This window comes from Adiantum capillus-veneris, chromosome 9 (genome assembly GCF_014529385.1).
Source record: "Adiantum capillus-veneris isolate H3 chromosome 9, ASM1452938v2, whole genome shotgun sequence".
Taxonomy (NCBI): Eukaryota; Viridiplantae; Streptophyta; class Polypodiopsida; order Polypodiales; family Pteridaceae; genus Adiantum; species Adiantum capillus-veneris.
This window is the reverse complement of record NC_140939.1, coordinates 92671750-92691108: the sequence shown is the minus strand read 5'-3', so window position 1 is coordinate 92691108 and position 19359 is coordinate 92671750. Positions and strand designations below refer to the sequence as shown.

The 19359-nt window shown below is 40.6% G+C and overlaps 1 protein-coding gene across 2 annotated transcripts; it reads right to left on the bottom strand.

Annotated features, from left to right (window-relative positions):
* Positions 1–4734: 4734 nt before the first annotated feature.
* LOC147450813 (protein TWIN LOV 1-like) lies at positions 4735–9603 on the bottom strand. 2 transcript variants are annotated; one of them, XM_086519841.1, is made up of 8 exons: positions 8884–9603; positions 8665–8751; positions 7647–7854; positions 7498–7562; positions 6452–6531; positions 6270–6325; positions 6100–6163; positions 4735–5342 (listed from the first exon to the last, which is right to left on the bottom strand). In XM_086519841.1, exons 1-8 carry the CDS (start codon positions 9404–9406, stop codon positions 5175–5177), a joined length of 1251 nt encoding a protein of 416 aa, XP_086375967.1. In that variant the 5' UTR covers positions 9407–9603; the 3' UTR covers positions 4735–5174. The 2 variants fall into 2 exon arrangements, with proteins under 2 accessions (XP_086375967.1, XP_086375966.1); XM_086519840.1 differs by having other exon boundaries at positions 8665–9602.
* Positions 9604–19359: the final 9756 nt, after the last annotated feature.

The window sequence follows — 19359 nt, the reverse complement described above, 5'->3', positions numbered from 1 at the left end:
TCATGTCCTTAGGGCATGGCACTTCCCTTTACTCATGTGGCAACTCTCGTTCACCGCATCACTCCAGGGGGGATTTGTTACCATATACGTGTGGTAGTGACGTGTGTGAACACACTAGGACTGCCGGGGCATTTTTTCCCTCTTTAGGAGGTTTTTTCCCCCGAGCATTGTATATACACCCATCACTCTAGGGCTATCTATCTTTCCATTGCACACTAAGTAATACACTCTCTATTGTGTGCCTTGAGCTTCCTTCATCTTCTCCAAGCTGTGTGTGTTTCTCTACAACCCTAATTGCAACAACCCATCCACCCTTCTCAAGGCATTTTTTCCGTCATACGAAGGCCAAAATTTTTGTGAGTTCGTCATTAGTAGGGCCCTTTAAAAGAGGGTATCTACCAATGGAAGGGGATTTCATTAAGATGCCCATGTAATTTATAAAGCATAAAATGTTATAGAGTTGAAACAAAAAAGTAATATGTCAAATAGGAGTGTGTTCTACTTTTCATGTGTTTCCAAAATGCTAGTGGAAAATGTTTTGACCTACACTAAGGGCCCGAGCTATATTTTTTGGCAAACATATTGTTAAGTTGCAAAAATTAAATTGTAATTTGTGGTATTTTGTCCTCAGAATGGGAAAAAAAGAAAAGAAGCCTTCCATAGGGATGGGTACTACTTTCAAGGGCTTGTCTTTTGAAAAATTAGGATGCCCTTCAAATCCTAGCACAGTCATTAGGAAATTCTTGATGACAACATAAAAATACACCCAAATCATTGTGCACACACTCTTTTCAAACATGAGTAAGAGAAAAAAAAAATGAGAGAAATAAGGGACCCTTTTGACTCCTAAAAGAGGGAGAGGAGGGGAAACACAAAAAGTCCGAACCACCCAACCAAATTAACACTAATGCCTTTGTAGGCCAAAAAATCCTCCTGATACATATCGATATGCACATGGAGTTTTTGAGTGTTGGTTGCACCTTGCTCATTATTAGGCTAGGCTATGCAAGGATGGCACATCATGCAACCAAAGAGTTTTTTTTTTTTTTCACATTATCGAGGAATTCCTACCTCTGTTTGTCTCAATGGGTTCTAGTATAAAGCTATTGGTGTAGTACTAGGTATGGCATTCCCTCGCTCAACTAGAAAGAGGATAGCCAAAGCAAAGGGGTCTAGTGTACACAACAAAAGGGAGTGGTGGAAAATATTAAACTCAAGTGCACCATTGCTCTTGCTATAAAGTTTAGAAAAGTGGGTTTGCATTGACAAGATTTGTTAAAATCTTGTTAAAATGAGTCAAATGCGGAGAGGATCCACCTAAGTACTTAACATTGCAAATATTATTTAGTGTTTAATAGGTGCTACGGAGATGATGTATCCTTTACCCATGGTATTGAGCATGTGGAAAAAGTCAAATCAATTGAGTATTAACAAAGATGCCAATATCAATCTACCTAGCTAGATTTAGTTGATGGTGTCAGCCCCCATAATCAATTCTAAAAAGCATACAGTCATATGGGGATCGGTAACAAAATGCAATAGTTGCTTGCATGTTGATGATAAAAAAAATTCCTATTGTTATTTTCTAATTCAATATATGCCTTTAGCCTCCTCCTCTATTTCTGATCACTATTGCAACTTAATCATGGTCTCGATTTTACAAGAATGGCTTATTGGATTAGTCAAGATGGTTTTGCTTGATGGCTTTCTAGCTTTTCTATAACCTAATAAATTTAGGTCTTGTATTTTTATTTTCCATACTCACAATTGTCAGTGGTAAAGCTAACTTATCTTTAAAAATTGAATGTACAATAAGCCTCAAACATAGTTTGTGCCTTGAGGAGCCAAAGGATGCAAAAGGGTAAAGATATATGCATCGTTAAAGACACCTACATTGTTCCAAACCAAGATATATTTTTCTTGGTAGGTAGTAGCCCACAATTAACACTATTTGAGTATCTTCAAAGACACTTACACTGTTCCACAACAAGCTATATTTTTCGTGGTAGCTAGTAGCCCACAATTAACACTATTTGAGTACCTAATGTCAAAAAGTGTTTGCTTCCACTCATCAAAATCCCTGTTTTTTCCAACACAGAGAATTTATTCCTTCCTAACATTTTTTTCAAATTTGGTTGTTGTAGGTTTTCTTTCAAAGATTTGAAGGTATAGCAAAAGGGGACAATTTGTGTGCAAACTAGAATGGCTTGATTTTGGAAAACCTTTCCTCCTAGAATTAGATCATTCTTGAAAAAGTGGGTCTTCCAAGTCTTCTACACCCATTTGCTGATTTTACCTATAAGCATGGTCAGACAGTCTTTGAATAGATGAAGGGGGTCTTCAATAGCCGATTTAGATCTCTAGCAGAGGTTAGTGTCTATCCCTCTGGCTTTTACCTTCATCCCAATTGGTATTGCCCCCTATAGCACCTTCCAATGGAAGACCTTCATTGTGCTAGGCCATGGAGGATACCAGAAGTTACTTGTGATTAGCGCCCATTTTGACTCATGCCACCGTAGCCTCCATTGTTTGTTAAGCGGAGAGAACGAATCTACTTTTAAGTAAGCTTGTTGTATGTTCCCCGTGTTTTGAGGTAGAGCAAAATCCCTAATATAGTGCGAGTGTCGCTTTTTCAATCAAATCCCACAAATAGGCACAAGAACATTATTCATACCTTTGGTCACTCTATTGACTAGTAGAATTTCATTTCCATTGATGTTGTACTGAGTAGCTAGCTAGTCTGTGTCTTACTAGGTCCCTGCTACTTCTATCCCAGAATTGAGTTAGATGCACAAATCCTTTATTGTTGATTTTTTCCTAGCTATTTCTCTCTAGAAGGGCCTTAGTGAGACATCTCAAATCAAAGCTAGGGGCAGACCAGTGGGTGATGGAATATCTGGTTGTCTCCCCCCATTCTAGTGCTTCTCATGGTTTGGAGCATTTGCATACCAACTCACCCATGTTTCCACCTAGCTTCATGTTTGCCTAGGGCAGTGCAAGCAGTTTGACTGGAGTGCCGGCCTCTTTCCAATGGGCCTCCTTGGGAGGAGAGCTTTACCTTATCTATCATGTCCCATGACATAACGGCCTACGCCTGATCTAGGCTCGCTATTGACACCACAAACTTGGCACACTGCCTTTGCATGTATCGTCTGGTTGAGTATCACCATTCCATCTTGCTCTTTGGGTCTAGCAACCCACTCCCATTTTACCACTGCTATGATATCATAACTTTGGAATTATTCTTCCATAAGAAACGTTTCACAAGTTGTGGGAACTCTTTCCATTTGCTTTGAAATGTTTCAGAAACTTTATATTTCTTCAACATGGGACAAGGATTTCCAACCCCTAATTATCTACACACCACTTCCCGTGTTGGTAATAGAGGTTCTGTTTTCACTTTGTACAAAGTCTTTGTATAAATTGGCATACCTCGTCTAGAGCTAGTAAGAGCTTATCTTCATAAAGCCTCTAACTGATATCTTGCATCTCCTTTCGAAGAGAGGTAAAAATCTTGTAACAAGCAAGCAAGTAAACTCCATCTCCTCACTAAACTTCTCAGTGCATTTATTTGCTTGACCATAACATTTTGGAAACCTTATACAACATTTCTATCAAATCCTACAAAGTAGAGTTCTTGAAATGCCTCTTCAGGAAAGGAGGACCACAGGCATTAACAGACGCATACAATTTTGATATCTCTGCTTGCTGTACAAAAGTGTTCAAACTTCAAATACAATACTACAAAGTAAACCATCCTCGATGAACCTCCGTACCATAGATTACAAATGATGGGAAGAAAAAACAATCAAAGCACAACTAGGAAATAGCAAGATAATGGCCCATACCACAATTCAACATAACGGTAATTCTTAACAGATCTTCCTAAAGTCTATAGATACACAACTATCAAAGCCTGCTATATAGAACAATACCAAAAAAAAAAAACCAGCTGTATCTAGTCGATATGAGCTCCAATTGACGCACTTTAAAACATACAAAGAACCTTGAATACATATGACACAAGAATGAGTAATGATGATTAGGATTGCAAACTTTCTGCAAACAAAAAGTTATCTTAACAGGCTACACATAAGAAGAGGCAAGTGAAGGGCACAAACATAATGAAGAAAGCTAAGACTTTGAAAGCGTCACAATGGCCTACATAAGACAATGCCTAAATGCAGTTGAAAAAGAAAGAAATTTTGTCATCATTACCTTGCCATGTAGCACTAGCCAACAGGCTTTATCCAACATTCCACAGTTGCTCCCAAGCGCACCATAATTTACTATGGCCTTGTGTAGGCCAAAAAGCTGAGGATCAAGCTTAAAACCCTTACGCATATAGAATAAGTACAAGTTAATCCAAGAAATTGAAGCATTTTTTATCACCCATGAGAGCTCGGACTCCAAAGGAAACATGCCATAGTTATTTTCTATGACTCCTAAGAGGCTTTAAAGAGCCAATTACTTCGGATTAATGCTTTATCTAGTTGCTGTTAACCTTTTAAGATGTTAAGCAATTTGGAAGGTACAAAAAAAGGCATTTTTGTAGAGGTATAATGTATTGAAACAGAAGTATTCCCAGAGCCAGAAAGATTGCAGGTTAATAAATGTATAAAGAGTATGGTCATGAAAAAGAAACAGCACAGACAAATGTCTGGAGGCACGACACATTGAGAGATCACAGTTTGTCCTTTTGAGGGAGACATTACGACAACTCAGACGAGAGACTCAAGGCACAATAAGGTCTACTTTTGTACAAAAGACAAATGAGTACAATAGAAGGAAACGTCATTCCCCAATGTGGCACCTTCGAACAGTCAGAAATCCGAAGTCCCGCCAAATAACTCCACTCATGTTCTCAAGAATGGCTTACTTTTACATGCCAAGTACTCATTGCATACATCATTAAAGCCCTGTGCCTCTTGAATGGTAGGCTATGTCGATAAAAGAATGGGGTTCGTAGCTGACGGGGTGGTTCTACAAACGGCCACACCCATCTTACATGTTTGCATTCTAATCTGTCGCCGACTGTGAGGCTATAGATGCTCAGATAATGCATGGAAAGGATTAATGCTTTAGTGTGAGTATGGCCACACTACCACAAAGGGAACTTCAGTTCCCTTGGTAAAGGTTGCTATATTAAAGAAAAGTACGACAAAGGGGGCCCATTACGTGCTTTTGTGAATGCGCCTTAGTCCTTCACCTTGAAGACTTCTGACAGCTACCCTCACTGCTCCTACAGCTCCTAGCTGCTTGATGTGAGGGCTTGTCTCACTCTCAGGGCATGGCTCTTCCACAGAGGTAACATCCAGCTGCACCCCCACATACAATGCAACCTGCCAAAAATGATAAATTGGTATTAGCTTTGCAGAAGAGCCATTGAACCAAATGGATGCAAAGTGATTAACTCAGAGGGTGTTGCTTGAATTTTTCCTCATTTTACACAAAAGCTAGTGTGAGTGCCATTGTCAAAGCTCATTCACAGGGAATATTGACACATTCGTGTATCAGTCTACGCCACTCCTTTCTACCCCTCCTCTATCCCATAAGACTGTTCTTTGAGAACCACATTGGGAGAGAGAATATCTTATTTGCCACCCCACCTTTGGCTTGGAGAGGGGAAAAGAAGAAAGGTGGGCCTTTTGGGTGGGTGTGGGTGTGGGTGAGTTTTGGTGTTCCAAAGCAAACAAGGGTACTTGATATAGCTAGCTCAATGTTAAGGTTAGATTGCGCCTCACAATAATAACAGTGCTTGATCCTCGATGAGGAGGGCTTCCAATACATTTCTTAGTGAGGACGGAGGGGCGCATGACATGCCATTCACTAGCATGGCATAGTAAGTCAGGAATGGTCACATTTCCAATATGTTTCTGTGTCTCCACAAGGCCAAACATCAAAAACTTCAGAGCCTTAAGAAGCTTATAACGGCTAAAGATGAAAGAAGATGGCAAAGGAAAACCTCTCAAAAGAAAATGTTTCTCTGCTGCAAGGAAAGCTATGGCAACCAATTCCACGAACTTAAGAGATTCCACTCCGTCCAATAATGCTACCTAATTAGCCTGAAGATTGCTTGATATAAAAGTTAAGCATTACCTTCCCTGCACTGCTCCGAACAGGCGCAATATGTAAAAGATTCCAAAAGGGTGTCTTGTCTTTGCTGCCAAAAGAAAACAGGCAAACTGAGGAACGCATGCATTGATTGAAATCACACAAATGAAGTACTACAAGCTTCAAGGAGGTACGTAGATAATACACGCCCTCACCGATAATTAAGAACCTTGACGGTGCATGACTTCTCAGCTCTTAAACACTCTCCCATCTGTGTAGAGGATCCAATTATTATAATTAACATTAAGCTTTATTGGAACCTTAGGCTGCACTAATTGCAACAACAGAGATCCAAAAACCTAAACCTAAAAAACCATATTACAAACCCAACACGCACCAGCTGAACTGCTCTACGATCTGTTTTAGGTCCTTGCAAAAACCTGCAATTTCTACCGGCCACTTCATCACGACTGTAGCCTGAAGGTTGCAAAATAAGCAAAAAAAAAATGCTGGTAAGCACAAAAAGGCCCACATTGCAACAGTAGAGTTAGCAGTAGTTAGGTCCAAAAAAGAGGTGCTACATGGAAATAAAACTAATTTGAAAATGTCATATCTATAACTCTATAATTAAATAGTATAATATTAACTACCAGAATAAAGATATACCTAAATGAATCCAGAATGAGCCCAGACTAAGTGCAAGGTATAGCCCCGTGACAATATAATCATCAGCTCCATCATGCATAGTATTGACTAAATACCACAACATCCCCACTAACATCGTCAATGCCGAATAGTGGGTGTAGAACTAGGTACTACCATATGCTCCCAAACATAACACACACCGCACGCACGCACACATGAGCATGCATCAACACAAAGTTCAGTGTATCGAGTTTCTGTCATGACTCTGGACACCAAGGGCAGACTCAGCCATAATGAAGCCTAGCACTAAAAGAAGTATTAAATAGGAAAAATAGCACAAAAATGAGATAATTGATAGGGCATACACACCACAAAAGATAGAAAGAGTTAGCACAATATCAACTGATCCATTATCTAACACTCTGATACCATGTTCAGCAGAGTGTTGAACAGACGATACACGAGGTAGAGAGACAGACGACAGAAAGAGAGAGAGAGAGAGAGAGAGAGAGAGAGAGAGAGAGAGAGAGAGAGAGAGAGAGAGAGAGAGAGAGAGAGAGAGAGAGAGGGGCACGATACATGCTCAATGCTACACACTCTCAAGCAGGAAAGTCTTGTCCAACCCTAGAGATGTTGAGATGGTGACAGCCTTTACACTTGACACATAATCAAGAATCTCGAACAAAGCCAAAAAGTAATCGTAAACACCAATGCGACTATGCCATCAAAAGGCCAATAACCAAATTAAGGAATGAGTCAGAGAGCAAACTTACAAAAGCCTTAGGCTCAAAACTCTACCTGTCAGTCGTAAAAACATTTCACTTGCATGCACTATCGGAGTGTCGGGCAGATGAGGGTTTGCTCTGCAAGGGACATAAAACCATTACCATCCTCTGAGCAGTCGTAAATTCAATATTAAGGGAATTCAATATTAACGGGATGCGTACAGCACAAAGCTTTGTTGCACTTTTGTTAAGGAAAGCATCAATGATGAGCAGATAACCCTCTCTCCATCAGGATTTGCTGAAGCAATAGTGCATCTAGTCTCGGTTACACCTGCACCTTTGCATTTACTCTTCAACTCACCCAAGAGGGTGTCAACATAAATCTTGGCCCTGTCCTTATCTGCGTCCCCAACTTCACAACAATCTTCATCTACACACATTAAACCCCCACAATGTGAGAAACCCAAGAAGTGAGTAATGTCCATCAAATGAAGGTGGAATAGTATTTTCTATTTAAGAATTCATATTACAAAAGCCAAATGCAGACACCTTACTCTGTTAAATGACACTTAAGGCAAAACAGTGAGTTCCCTATAAAAGCCCTAGTGCCTACCTTGAAAGGATCATTGTTAGCGCCAGATTATAATCGCGCATGCGAAAACAGTGACAGAATTCTTGGGAGAAATTAAAAAACAGCTTGCTCGAAGCCATATCTGACAAAGTACAAATATGTGCCTGATCAACGTAATAGCTGTTTTCCTAATTGTGCAAGACAAGAGAATAATATGGCAAGTCTGTAGCTCCCATAACTTCCGCTCATCATGCAGCCAGAAAACAAGCTATGGTAAATAAACTCTCCCACTATGCGCAACACCTATTGCAAGACATCCTGCAATGGTGAGCTAAACCCCAAAAAAGATAAGGGCATGTGCTTGTCAGGTTTCAATAACAATGACCAGTCGTAGCAATCTCTTTTATGACTCTGTGCTGTTTTATGACTCTGTGCTATTTGAAAATATTGAATTGCAGAGTAATATGTGCAGCACCAATCCACCAAACAAAATAACTAGCAAACACTTCCAGAAGCCTCACATTGAGGGATCAAATATAAGCAATATAAGGTGGCAAGCCACAAACCCATGTTTGTTGAACAGTTCACTATGCGGACTGGCATTCTTAGAGATAATCAATCATTGCAAAGATGCTTCCAGACCTCAAAAACTTTAAGAAACGTACTTACCGACATTTTCAGAGGATGTGTGCTTGGCGGTGCCAGTAGGTTTGATCAAAGACGAGAAATTTTCTGAAGCCGAAACGCAAAAGCACTCTGTTCCAGAAGCGAGATTGTCACACTCAACGCTGGAATCGAGAGGGGTCTGAACACCAACAAAATGAACAACTCTTCCATCCTCTTTAGAATAAACAGGGGCCATGTGGAACAAATTCCAGAAGGGCTTACCCTGCTTAGTATAGTTCAATATAGATACTTGACAAGCTCTCTCCTCTCTAATAGCATCTCTGATCTCTATAATTGTTCGACGACTAGTAGCAGGCCCTTGTAAAAACCTGCAGTTCCTACCCAACACTTCCTCAGCAGTATAGCCGGTCATCGCCAAGAACCCATCACTTGCGTACACGATTGGGTTGTCTTGTATTCTTGGATCTGTGAGCACAAAGTTGAATTCAGCTCTCTCCAAGGCCTCTCGCAAGCTTTCCTTGTAGGCAGCTCTGAAGGAAGCCATGACCATGTCTCCTCTTGAGCTCCCTGTTACTGTGTAAGACTGAGCTACAATGGAGCACTTCACCTCGTCATCCTCGTCGGTGTGGCGGGCAGCAGTGGAGAGGCAAGCTTTGATAGAGGTTTTCTTGATCGCTGCTGTTCCATCTCCTTCTTCATGTCTCTCTTCTTCTTGTTTCTCTGCTAAAACAGGAGAGGAAGTGCAAGCTTTCGGTGCGATGCAGGAACGTGGTTCCAGCCCCATCTTGACTTTGCTTGTGAGATTTTGAAGAGGTTAAGGATTCAAGCACACATACATATATACATACATACAGGCGCAGGAAGAGGCAAATAATGGATGAAAGCTCTTCTTTCGCAAGTTGTCGAGAAACAGCTACAGTGGGTCTTGTTGCGTTGATTGCAGAGAGGGAGAGAGAGAGAGAGAGAGCTAATTACAATTTAGGACAGCTCTCTTTCTCAACTCTCTCTCTCTCTCTCTCTCATGAGTCCCTCTCTCTCCATATGTGTCAAAATTACTTACATACACATGTCGCCCATCCCATAAATTCATTTTTGGGCAAATCCAGAAATCACATCCAGGTTTATAAAATTATATTTATGATTTTACATTTGAAAATTTAAATTTTAAGTAGAATTTTGATGAAATTTGGGTGTTGGGTCTTTTGAAGTTTGAACATGTTCATCATACACTGTTTTTTATTTATGACAACAAAGGAAGCTTGGTTTTATGCATTTCTCCTATCTATATACACTTCAAATTGTTGCAACTGGGACTCGAACATGGGGCATTTACGCCTTGCTCGACACATCCGAGGTTAAGAAGAAGAGAAAATTCAACATCATCGGAACAATCCCAAGAGACCTCAAAGATCTCTCTAGTGAGTCTTGAACTCAAGACCTATTACTCAATAGGGTGTGAGACTGTGTGTGTGTGAGAGAGAGAGAGTTGTTGGTATAGTTGATTGTTGTTGTTGTTGTTGTTGTTGTTGTTGTTGTTGTGTGTGTGTGTGTGTGTGTGAGAGAGAGAGAGAGAGAGAGACAAAGAGAGAGAGAGAGAGACAATTGTTGGTAGTTGATTGCTGGAGAGGCATGATAGTATCAACTTTGTCTCTAACAATAGCTCTAGCAAAAAATGTGTGCCAATAGCATTGTAGCTTAGTGGCAAAGTGTTTGCCACAAGCGTCAAAAACCCGAGGGCCCGTGCTTGATTCCTATAGATGTATAAGTTGTTCCATGATCAAGGAAGGAGAGAGAGAGAGAGAGAGAGAGGGGGGGGAAAAAGAAGAAGGAGATTTTTACATTGTATGAACAATCCCAAGAGACCTCAAAGATCTATCGACAAGTTTTGAACTCAAGACGTGATACTTGTGTGTGTGTGTGTGTGTGTGTGTGTGTGTGTGTGTGTGTGAGAGAGAGAGAGAGAGAGAGAGAGAGAACATTGGAATCAAAAAAGATATTTCAGAGAAGGGAAAATAGGAGGGATAGAAGAAAGAGGAGAGATTCTACATTGGAATCAAAAAAGATATTTCTGATTTCATAAAGAGCTTTAAATCATTTTTAAGTTAAAAAATCATTTTCTCTTTGAAATCATTGGCCCTCCATATTCGTAGAAAAAGGTTAAAGGAGTCAGGGGGACACGTTGGCAAAGGGATAAGGAGAATAGCTTATCTGGTAAGCTGACGTGTGCCAGCAAAAAGGCATTGAAAACAACGAGCACCTTTATGCAAGAGGTGGTTTTTGGCCTATTAAAAGTTTTCAAAAATGTGTTCTTTTGTTGTTGTGCAATGTGGGCAATGTGCATGCATCCACTATAGGCTACTACATGCATGAATGCCATTTTCCTCCTTTTTTTGGCAAAATGTATTTAGGGTAGTTTCGCACCCTAGCCTGGAAGCGTAAAGTGCCCCTAAGTAAATTTGGACGCTTCTTTCTAAAAAAGAGTTGTCCTTTTGTGGCCTTCTTGTTTGAAGGAGTTGAAGTTTGTGGTAGAGTGTCAACTCTACCAAAAACGGGTGACGCTCTACCAAAAACGACAGAGTAGAGGTGCCAGGGTAGCTTTCATGACATTAGCTTGGTGGGGGTAGTATAGCGACGTGCGGGTGCGCTCTTATGAAGTTATGGATCATGAATGAGAAAGTTTACAAGTGATAAAATCATGAGGCCTACCCTTGAGAGCAATAGTGGAAGGTAAAAAGGGTTGCCATTTTGAGACAGATGTAGAGAGAGAGAGAGAGAGACTTGAAGAAATTTGTATTCTATGAGTAGACCTCAATAGCCATGGATGTGCAATACACGGAGGCATGGTGCTCGGGGAGGCCACTATGTATAAATTTTGTATATCACGTGCATTCAAGGAGTATTTCTAAAACTCCTTATCTATGAATTTTGGACCCAAGGCATGGTGCTCTACACGTGATAGATTCTCTCAGTAGGTTTCCAACTACAACCTTACAACTACCCGCTTAATGCGGTTGTTCATGTTCCTTCCATATTCTCTTTCTTTTGTTCTTCCATGGGCCATGGCGAGAAGCACACATCGCCTTTGTTTGTGCCGATGCTCTTCGACAATCCCAATTACTACGCAATGAGTGTATGCTTGGCGACGTATTCACCAACTGCACCACACCCATAACTTCAGCAGCAAATATGACATCTCTTCATCTTGCACACGCAAATGGGGATATTATTTAGCCATACATCATGATAGCTATGTCTTCAACGTGACACTCTTTACACATACGGGAAAAACACACACGCCCTCAATGGTTTCCCATCCTAAGAATATGACGACCTTCATTGTGAGCTCACACATGCACTGCTAGAGAGAGAGAGAGAGAGAGAGAGAGAGAGAGAGAGAGATTGCTTGAGATTCTAAGCCCAACGTACTAATTAAGCTTCCATGGAAATCGATGGAGTGTACATGTCCCACCATTCTATCAACAATGAAATTCCGTGTATAATAATGTCATCAATAAATTTGACAACAATTTCAAAAGACAATCCAAGCCACTCTTTGTGTGAGTGGGTAGAGCAGGCAAGCCTCCGGTTCTGAGCTGGCATGCACTTGCTACTAGCATGGCTGCTAGTGAGCAAGAGGCTCCCATGTGAATTGTGCAGACTAGAGACTAGGTAGGCTCCTACAGGAGAGCTCCAATGTGGCTGCATGGATTTGCAGCCATGTGAACTTCACTCCTGAGATTTGAATATAGATATAGATATAGACATCTTCAAGATCTCATTCACGAAAGAATTTGTACTATCCATGTGGTTACAAATGCTACTCCTGCTTCGCTCTTTCACCTTAGCTTACACTTCCTATTCCACCATAGATGCCCATGTGGAACTTTGTTGCCCATTAAACGATGGCCTCAAAGAGCATGTGGGCTTCCTCTTCCAACGTGGGCTACCAACTTGTCGGTCTCGATCAACATCATCATGCCAACACATAGGCTGCTTGCCTCGAATAACAAGCATTTGATTATTGTAAAGCCCTTGAACGTTGGGTTGCGGCTTTTGGAGGGGGTGGATGTTGTGCCGTAGCACATACAAAATGTGAACTTAAATTGTTCACCTCACTTTCTATGCTTTTTGATATGTGGAAGCAAATGCTACAATGTACATAGTGACATATGTGTGAAAGCGGTTGCCATTGTTTCAATCATGTGCATACCTTTCCAATGAGTTGATCCCTGGTTGGGGAGACATTCCATGTTTTTCCACTTTAGAACATATCTAACTTCGATTAATAATGTACATGTCAAGTGCATCATTGTGGAACACTCGTTTCTTAGAAAGTTCAATGCAGACGAATATCGTCCAAAAATAGGTACTGGCCTGCGCAGCCATCAATGATATGATAAGAGGCCATGACAAGTGGAAAAATGAGGTTCAACATAAAAATTAATCTGAAGGGAATTTTCCCTACTCCTACGGATTTTTCCCAATTTGTTTGGGCTTAAAATGGTCATTTTTGAGCTGAAATTGTCCGTAAAATGGACAAATTCAACTCATTTTGGGTCAAGAATCACTCAAAATGCCACATCACTCATGGTGGCATGACTTTAAGCAATTGAATGTGTTTATGGAGCTTAATATCAGCACTTGAAGCGTCTTTAAAGGGGGATACACGAACTTCTTCTATGGTGTGCTAGTCTCATGCTAATGTAATCCTGTGCTACTCTTACCTTGTATTTGAGTGTGTGAGGGTTCTACTTAGGACTTTCTCTTTTCAAAAATTTGTGTGGGCTTGTCTACGGAAGTGACCAAGCTTCGATTAAATTTCCTCGCTAAAGAATTGAGGGAGTAAGATAGGGTTTACCACAAAACAAACTAGCAATGTATCTGTGCAATTGGGGATGATGCTACGTGAGATCATCACACAAACATGAGTTTTGAGTTGATCTTGGCCTTGTGTATGAGTGGTTTTTGTCATCGATTAAGCCACAAACTCTCATAGTCAGAGACTCGATGCCTTCCTAGTTGTACTACAAAAGCTGTCTGACAACAAGCTATTGAAGCTAAAATGATCCCTAGCTTAATTGTTTGATATTTTTTCTAAATTGATAGTTGTGCAAATGAAGCATAATCAGACAAAGAAGAAACTGATGAATTGGCACATGACACATTGTTGCGGACTCGATTTTCCGAGGCTACCCCCACCTTGATAGAACTTCTACATGGCTTATGAACCATGATAACAAATCACGAGAGTCAACTAGAGTGCTTAGTTAGCTGCATGTGTATGACATAAAAACTAATATCTAATTCTCTCAAATGATTTTTTCATGTTAAAATAATCATTTAATATGGGGAAGTAAGCTAGAATATTGGTAAGGCTGCTAGACCGGTCTCTGCAGGGATCCAAAGGAGGGAAAATAGAGATCCAAAGGGGGACAGTCTGCAAAAGAGCAATGTGTTTGAATGGGGCTTAAAAGACCTAAGGTTCAGCTCCATTAAGACTTCCATAGGCTAAAGTTCCAAAAATTAACTCAATTGTCCAAAGGCAGAAGTAGGGAAATTGGATGGTCATGGGAAGAGTAAAAAGTCTTCCCACATCCCTAGGAAGGAGGGGGCGAGCCCTTTTAGTAGGGGATGAGAGAGAAACACACACTCCAAAGCTCCCCCTTTACACAAAGGGAATACTGGACACATTTCAGGCTCCCCAAGCTCCCCTCAAATCCTAATATTGGATGGCCATAGAGGTGGACCAATGAGAATTAGGCTAGAGTGAAGTTAGTCTAATCAATTCAAAGAATGCTTGATAAAAGAACCAATAGAAATTAAGCTCCCTAGAAGACTATTGGACAGTCTACCAAGGGGTCCGATGAGCATCCAATAGCCCAATGGTTTGCCTGATTCCTATTGGCCAGAAGACTAAGAGGTCCAATGAGAGTTTAATTGAATTATTTAATTACCTAAAGCTCTCACAAAAGGGGAAAGGGGGACACTTGTCAAAATGCAATTAATTATACTTCTAATTTGTGATTGGCTAATCTTTACAGGAGCCAATGGGAGGCCAGCATGAGCAATTAGCAAGAGGGGTCGACCAAGAAGAGAGAGAGGGCTGCATTTTACTCTAACACAATGGTAAACACACACACACACACACACACACACACACACACACACACACACACACACATACACACACAACTCATGTGTGCAAGAAGAACTACATCTCCTTCTCCAAGCATTGAGAAGTAGAGGCCTACACCAAATTATGTGAGGACAATACTTTTTTCTCATAAGATACACCTTCTTCCTCTCAATCTTTCCTCATCCCCTGCTAGCTCTCACCATTTTTGAAGGTGTGTGAGGTCTTGGGACTGAGGCTAGGGACACTAGGTGTGTTTTTCAAGCATAATTTGGTGCATGAAGATTCCATCTTCATTGTACCAAACGAGTTTTATCAAGGAACACAAGAATTGTATTGCACAAAAGTCTCCTTTGATGGGAGAAGCTATAATACAAAGCCTTTATGGAGGGGGGACTGGCTCCATGTAAATCCGGTCCTCAACTGTTGTCAATTGTTCTATTTCTCTCTCTTTTCAAGTATTGTCAATGCCAAATTAGCTAGGTGTAAATTTCTAGGTTGCTTTCTCAAATTAAGTACTCTCTCTATGCTCATTAGGAACTTGTTCTTAATGAAATGCTCACTATGTTATCAATTTCCGCTACACACATATTACTAGTGCATTAAATGTTACACATCTCAGGGGGGGTCAGGGTAATAACAAGGATACATGTACAAAAAACTACTAACCTTCATAGTGCTTTCATGGTTTTCAAAATCCTATTATTTCTTACCTAGTGATCGATCATTTTGAGAGTGTTCAATCCTAGAAAGGAGTTTGTGTATCCTTGCAAATTTTTGAGACATCCAAGTTATGATCCGCACATGAATTGAAGTCATGGATAAATAAAGAAACTTTTCTAGAGTCATTGCTTTAAAGTGCAAAAATTTAACTTTCATTACAATAAAAAAGATGCTTATCACGAGAGCTCAACTATAGGGATTATTAATTTTATATTTTCTCACATTTTCACATATAGAAGGGTGTTGAGAAAATAATATTGAAAAAAAAGATTACAAATTGAATTAAAAAAGGGTCCCCAGATACATTGTAACATTTCATGCACTAGTAACTTGTGTGTAGCAAAAATTGATAACATAGTGAGAATTTCATTAAGAACAAGTTCCTAATGATCATAGAGAGAGTACTTAATTTGAGAAAGCAACGTAGCAATTTACACCTAGCTAATTTGGCATTGACAATACTTGAAAAGAAAGAGAAATAGAACAATTGACAACAGTTGAGGACCGGGTTTACTTGGAGCCGGTCCCCCCTCCATAAAGGCTTTGTATTATAGCTTCTCCCATCAAAGGAGACTTTTCTACAATATGCTTAAAAAACACACATAGTGTCCCTAGCCTCAGTCCCAAGACCTCACACACCTTCAAAAATGGTGAGAGCTAGCAAGGAATGAGGATAGATTGAGAGGAAGAAGATGTATCTTACGAGAAGGAAGTATTCTCCTCACATAATCACACTAATAGCATAGCTTAGCTTAGTAATTAGCATGGTAGAGGAGATGAGCATGCCATTGAAGCTTGGCTCTTGGTTGGATTTGCACTCCATAGCCAAGAGTTGTTGGTGTAGGCCTCTACTTCTCAATGCTTGGAGAAGGAGATGGAGTTCTTCTTGCACACATGAGTTGTGTGTGTGTGTGTGTGTGTGTGTGTGTGTGTGTGTGTGTGTGTGTGTGTAGCATTGTGTTAAGAGTAAAATGCAAGCACAGGGAGATAGACATGCCAATAACCACCCAACCGTACCTATATATAGGCACTTGGCCCTCCTATATATAGCCCATGTACCGCATGTGTATCCATTGGCCCTGGGCCAGGGCCATGCCCTCATATAGTCCTACCCTTGGCATGACATTACTCCCCCCTTGGAGAAGCGTTTTCGTCCCGTGAAAACAAAAGTGGTAGGATCTTCATAAGAACACTAATGTTTTCCAAAGTGGTATCCGTCATGGATCTAGCTATTTGTTTGATCAAAACACGGTACAGTAGGAGGTTCAATGAAATCAAGAGTAACATCATGATTTTGTACATAGTTGTCCTTTTGGAACCATCTAGTGTGTAGACTACATATAGAATGCACATGAGCATGCTTAAACGAGTTATCACAACAAAGATGTACCTGAAAGAGTATCGCTTTTCACTTTTCGTGAAAGTAACTTGCTGACATAACTCATAAGCCAAGTATAAGTTGTTCTCAAATTTCAGCAGTAAACAACCCCACCATAACTAGTGTTCAAGGTTGAGAACCTGATTTAAACATGAAGAGACTAAACCTAATCGCAAACATGCTTTATCTGATGGTAAGTAAATTCCAAGTAGAGCAATAAATGCTTTTTCATTGAGTTGCTTGGTGCTAATGTACGCACTTTGCATATCCTTTAGCCCAAGATTACAGTTTGTAATTTGCCTATCCCCTTGGATAACTGACAGTATTGAGGTGTGAAGGAGTACGAGCGGAAGTGCGACGCGAGAGAGAGTGCGAGAAGAAGAGCACGACGATATGGTGAACTCGCTCTACTGTAATGTGTAGAGCATAGTGAGTTCTTATTAGGTTTTTACAAAAGAACATGTGTACATACCTGGCGGCCCGCCCACTTACCTGGGCGACCACATTGGGCTTTATACCTCCCACTTAAAGTCCAATGTGGTACTTTAAGTGTGAGAGAAGCTACTATACAAGCTAATATACAAGAGATGTAGAGAAGTGATGTACTACCCTACACCTAACTGCTTGCGAAAATGCGCAAAGCTCTCTGAGGGAAGTCCTTTTGTAAGTAGATCAACAGGATTTTCTGTGGTGTGAACTTTGACAAGCTGAAGTTGCTTATCCTCGAGCATTTCCCTGATGAAATGATACTTCACATCCACATGCTTTGTCTTTGAGTGATAAACTGGATTGCGAGCCAATTGTATAGCACTTTGGCTATCACAATATAACACAGGCATCTCTTCTTTGATTCCCAAATCTGTTACTAGTCGATTAAGCCAAATTGATTCTTTGCATGCCTCTGATGCTGCAACATATTCAACCTCTGTAGTAGACTGAGTAACACAATCTTGTAATCTAGAACGCCATGATACTGCTCCACCAGCCAATGTAAAGACATACCCTGACGTAGACCTTCGGTTGTCTAAGTCACCTGCATAATCTGAGTCTGTAAAACCCTTTACACTTAGCTCCTGACTCCCATAGCATATACGCATACTCTTTGTAGCTTTCAGGTATCTCAATATTCCTTTCACTGCCTCCCAATGTTTCTTGCCTGGGTTTGACATGTATCGACTTACTACTCCCACTGCAAATGCAATGTCTGGGCGAGTAGCAATCATTGCATACATCAAACTACCCACTGCAGACGCATATGGAATCTTATCCATTTCAGCCTTTTCTTCCTCAGACATAGAACAATCTTGTTTGCTAAGTTTCACATATGGTGGCAATGGAACACTCAGTGCCTTTCCCTTCTCCATATTGAAACGTTGCAAAACCTTGTCAATATACTCTGTTTGAGATAACCAAATCAACTTCTTTGATCTGTCTCTCTCAATGCGCATACCAAGTATATGACTTGCCTCACCCATGTCTTTCATGTCAAACGATTTTGCCATCTTTGACTTCAAAGCTGAAATTTCTTCCAAGTGCTTGCCAGCAATCAACATGTCATCCACATACAAAATAAGGATCAGCCAACTACCATCCTTAGCCTTCTTTGTATATAGACAGTGATCGAACTCACTACGTTTGTAGCCTTGAGAAAGCATAAACTTGTGGAATTTATGGTACCATGCCCTCGGTGATTGTTTTAAGCCATAAAGACTCTTTAACAACTGGCATACCCAATCTTCCTTGCCTTTCTCAACAAACCCTTCTGGCTGCTGCATGTAAATTTCCACATCTAAATCACCATGCAAGAACGCTGTCTTGACATCCATTTGGTGCAACACCAAATCTAATATGGCAACCAATGCAAGAAAGCATCTCAATGTAGTCATCTTGACCACCGGAGAGAAGACTTCATCAAAGTCAATGCCTTGTTCTTGCTTAAAGCCCTTGGCAACAAGCCTTGCTTTGTACTTTGGCTGACTATCATGAGCGGTGATCTTATACCTGTAAACCCATTTACAAGGTAGAGCCTTTTTGCTCTGTGGTAATTTAACTAGCTTCCATGTCTTGTTTTTATGCAGAGCTGTCATCTCTGACTGCATGGCCAATTGCCAATTCCCGGAGTCCTTCATTTGCATTGCTTCCTTGTAACATGAAGGCTCATTGCAATCAGTCAACATGACATAGTTCATAGATGGAACAAACCTATCAGGAGGTCGCGTGACACGTCCAGATCTACACACAACAGGTGGCTCAGGCTCAGCCACAACCTGTGGTTCCAATATATCCTATCCTTGCTCCTCTTGAGCCCTGACATTATGTCTTGCACGTGCAGGTCCATCTTCTTGGAAGACAACTCTTCTAATCTCCTCAACCCTCTCTGGTTTAGAATGATATTTGGATTCATTAAAGTGAACATCATTGCTGCGGACAACCTTTCTGGATTCGGGATCCCAAAGTCTGTACCCCATCTCACCAGATTTACCATAGCCTAGAAAGATGCACT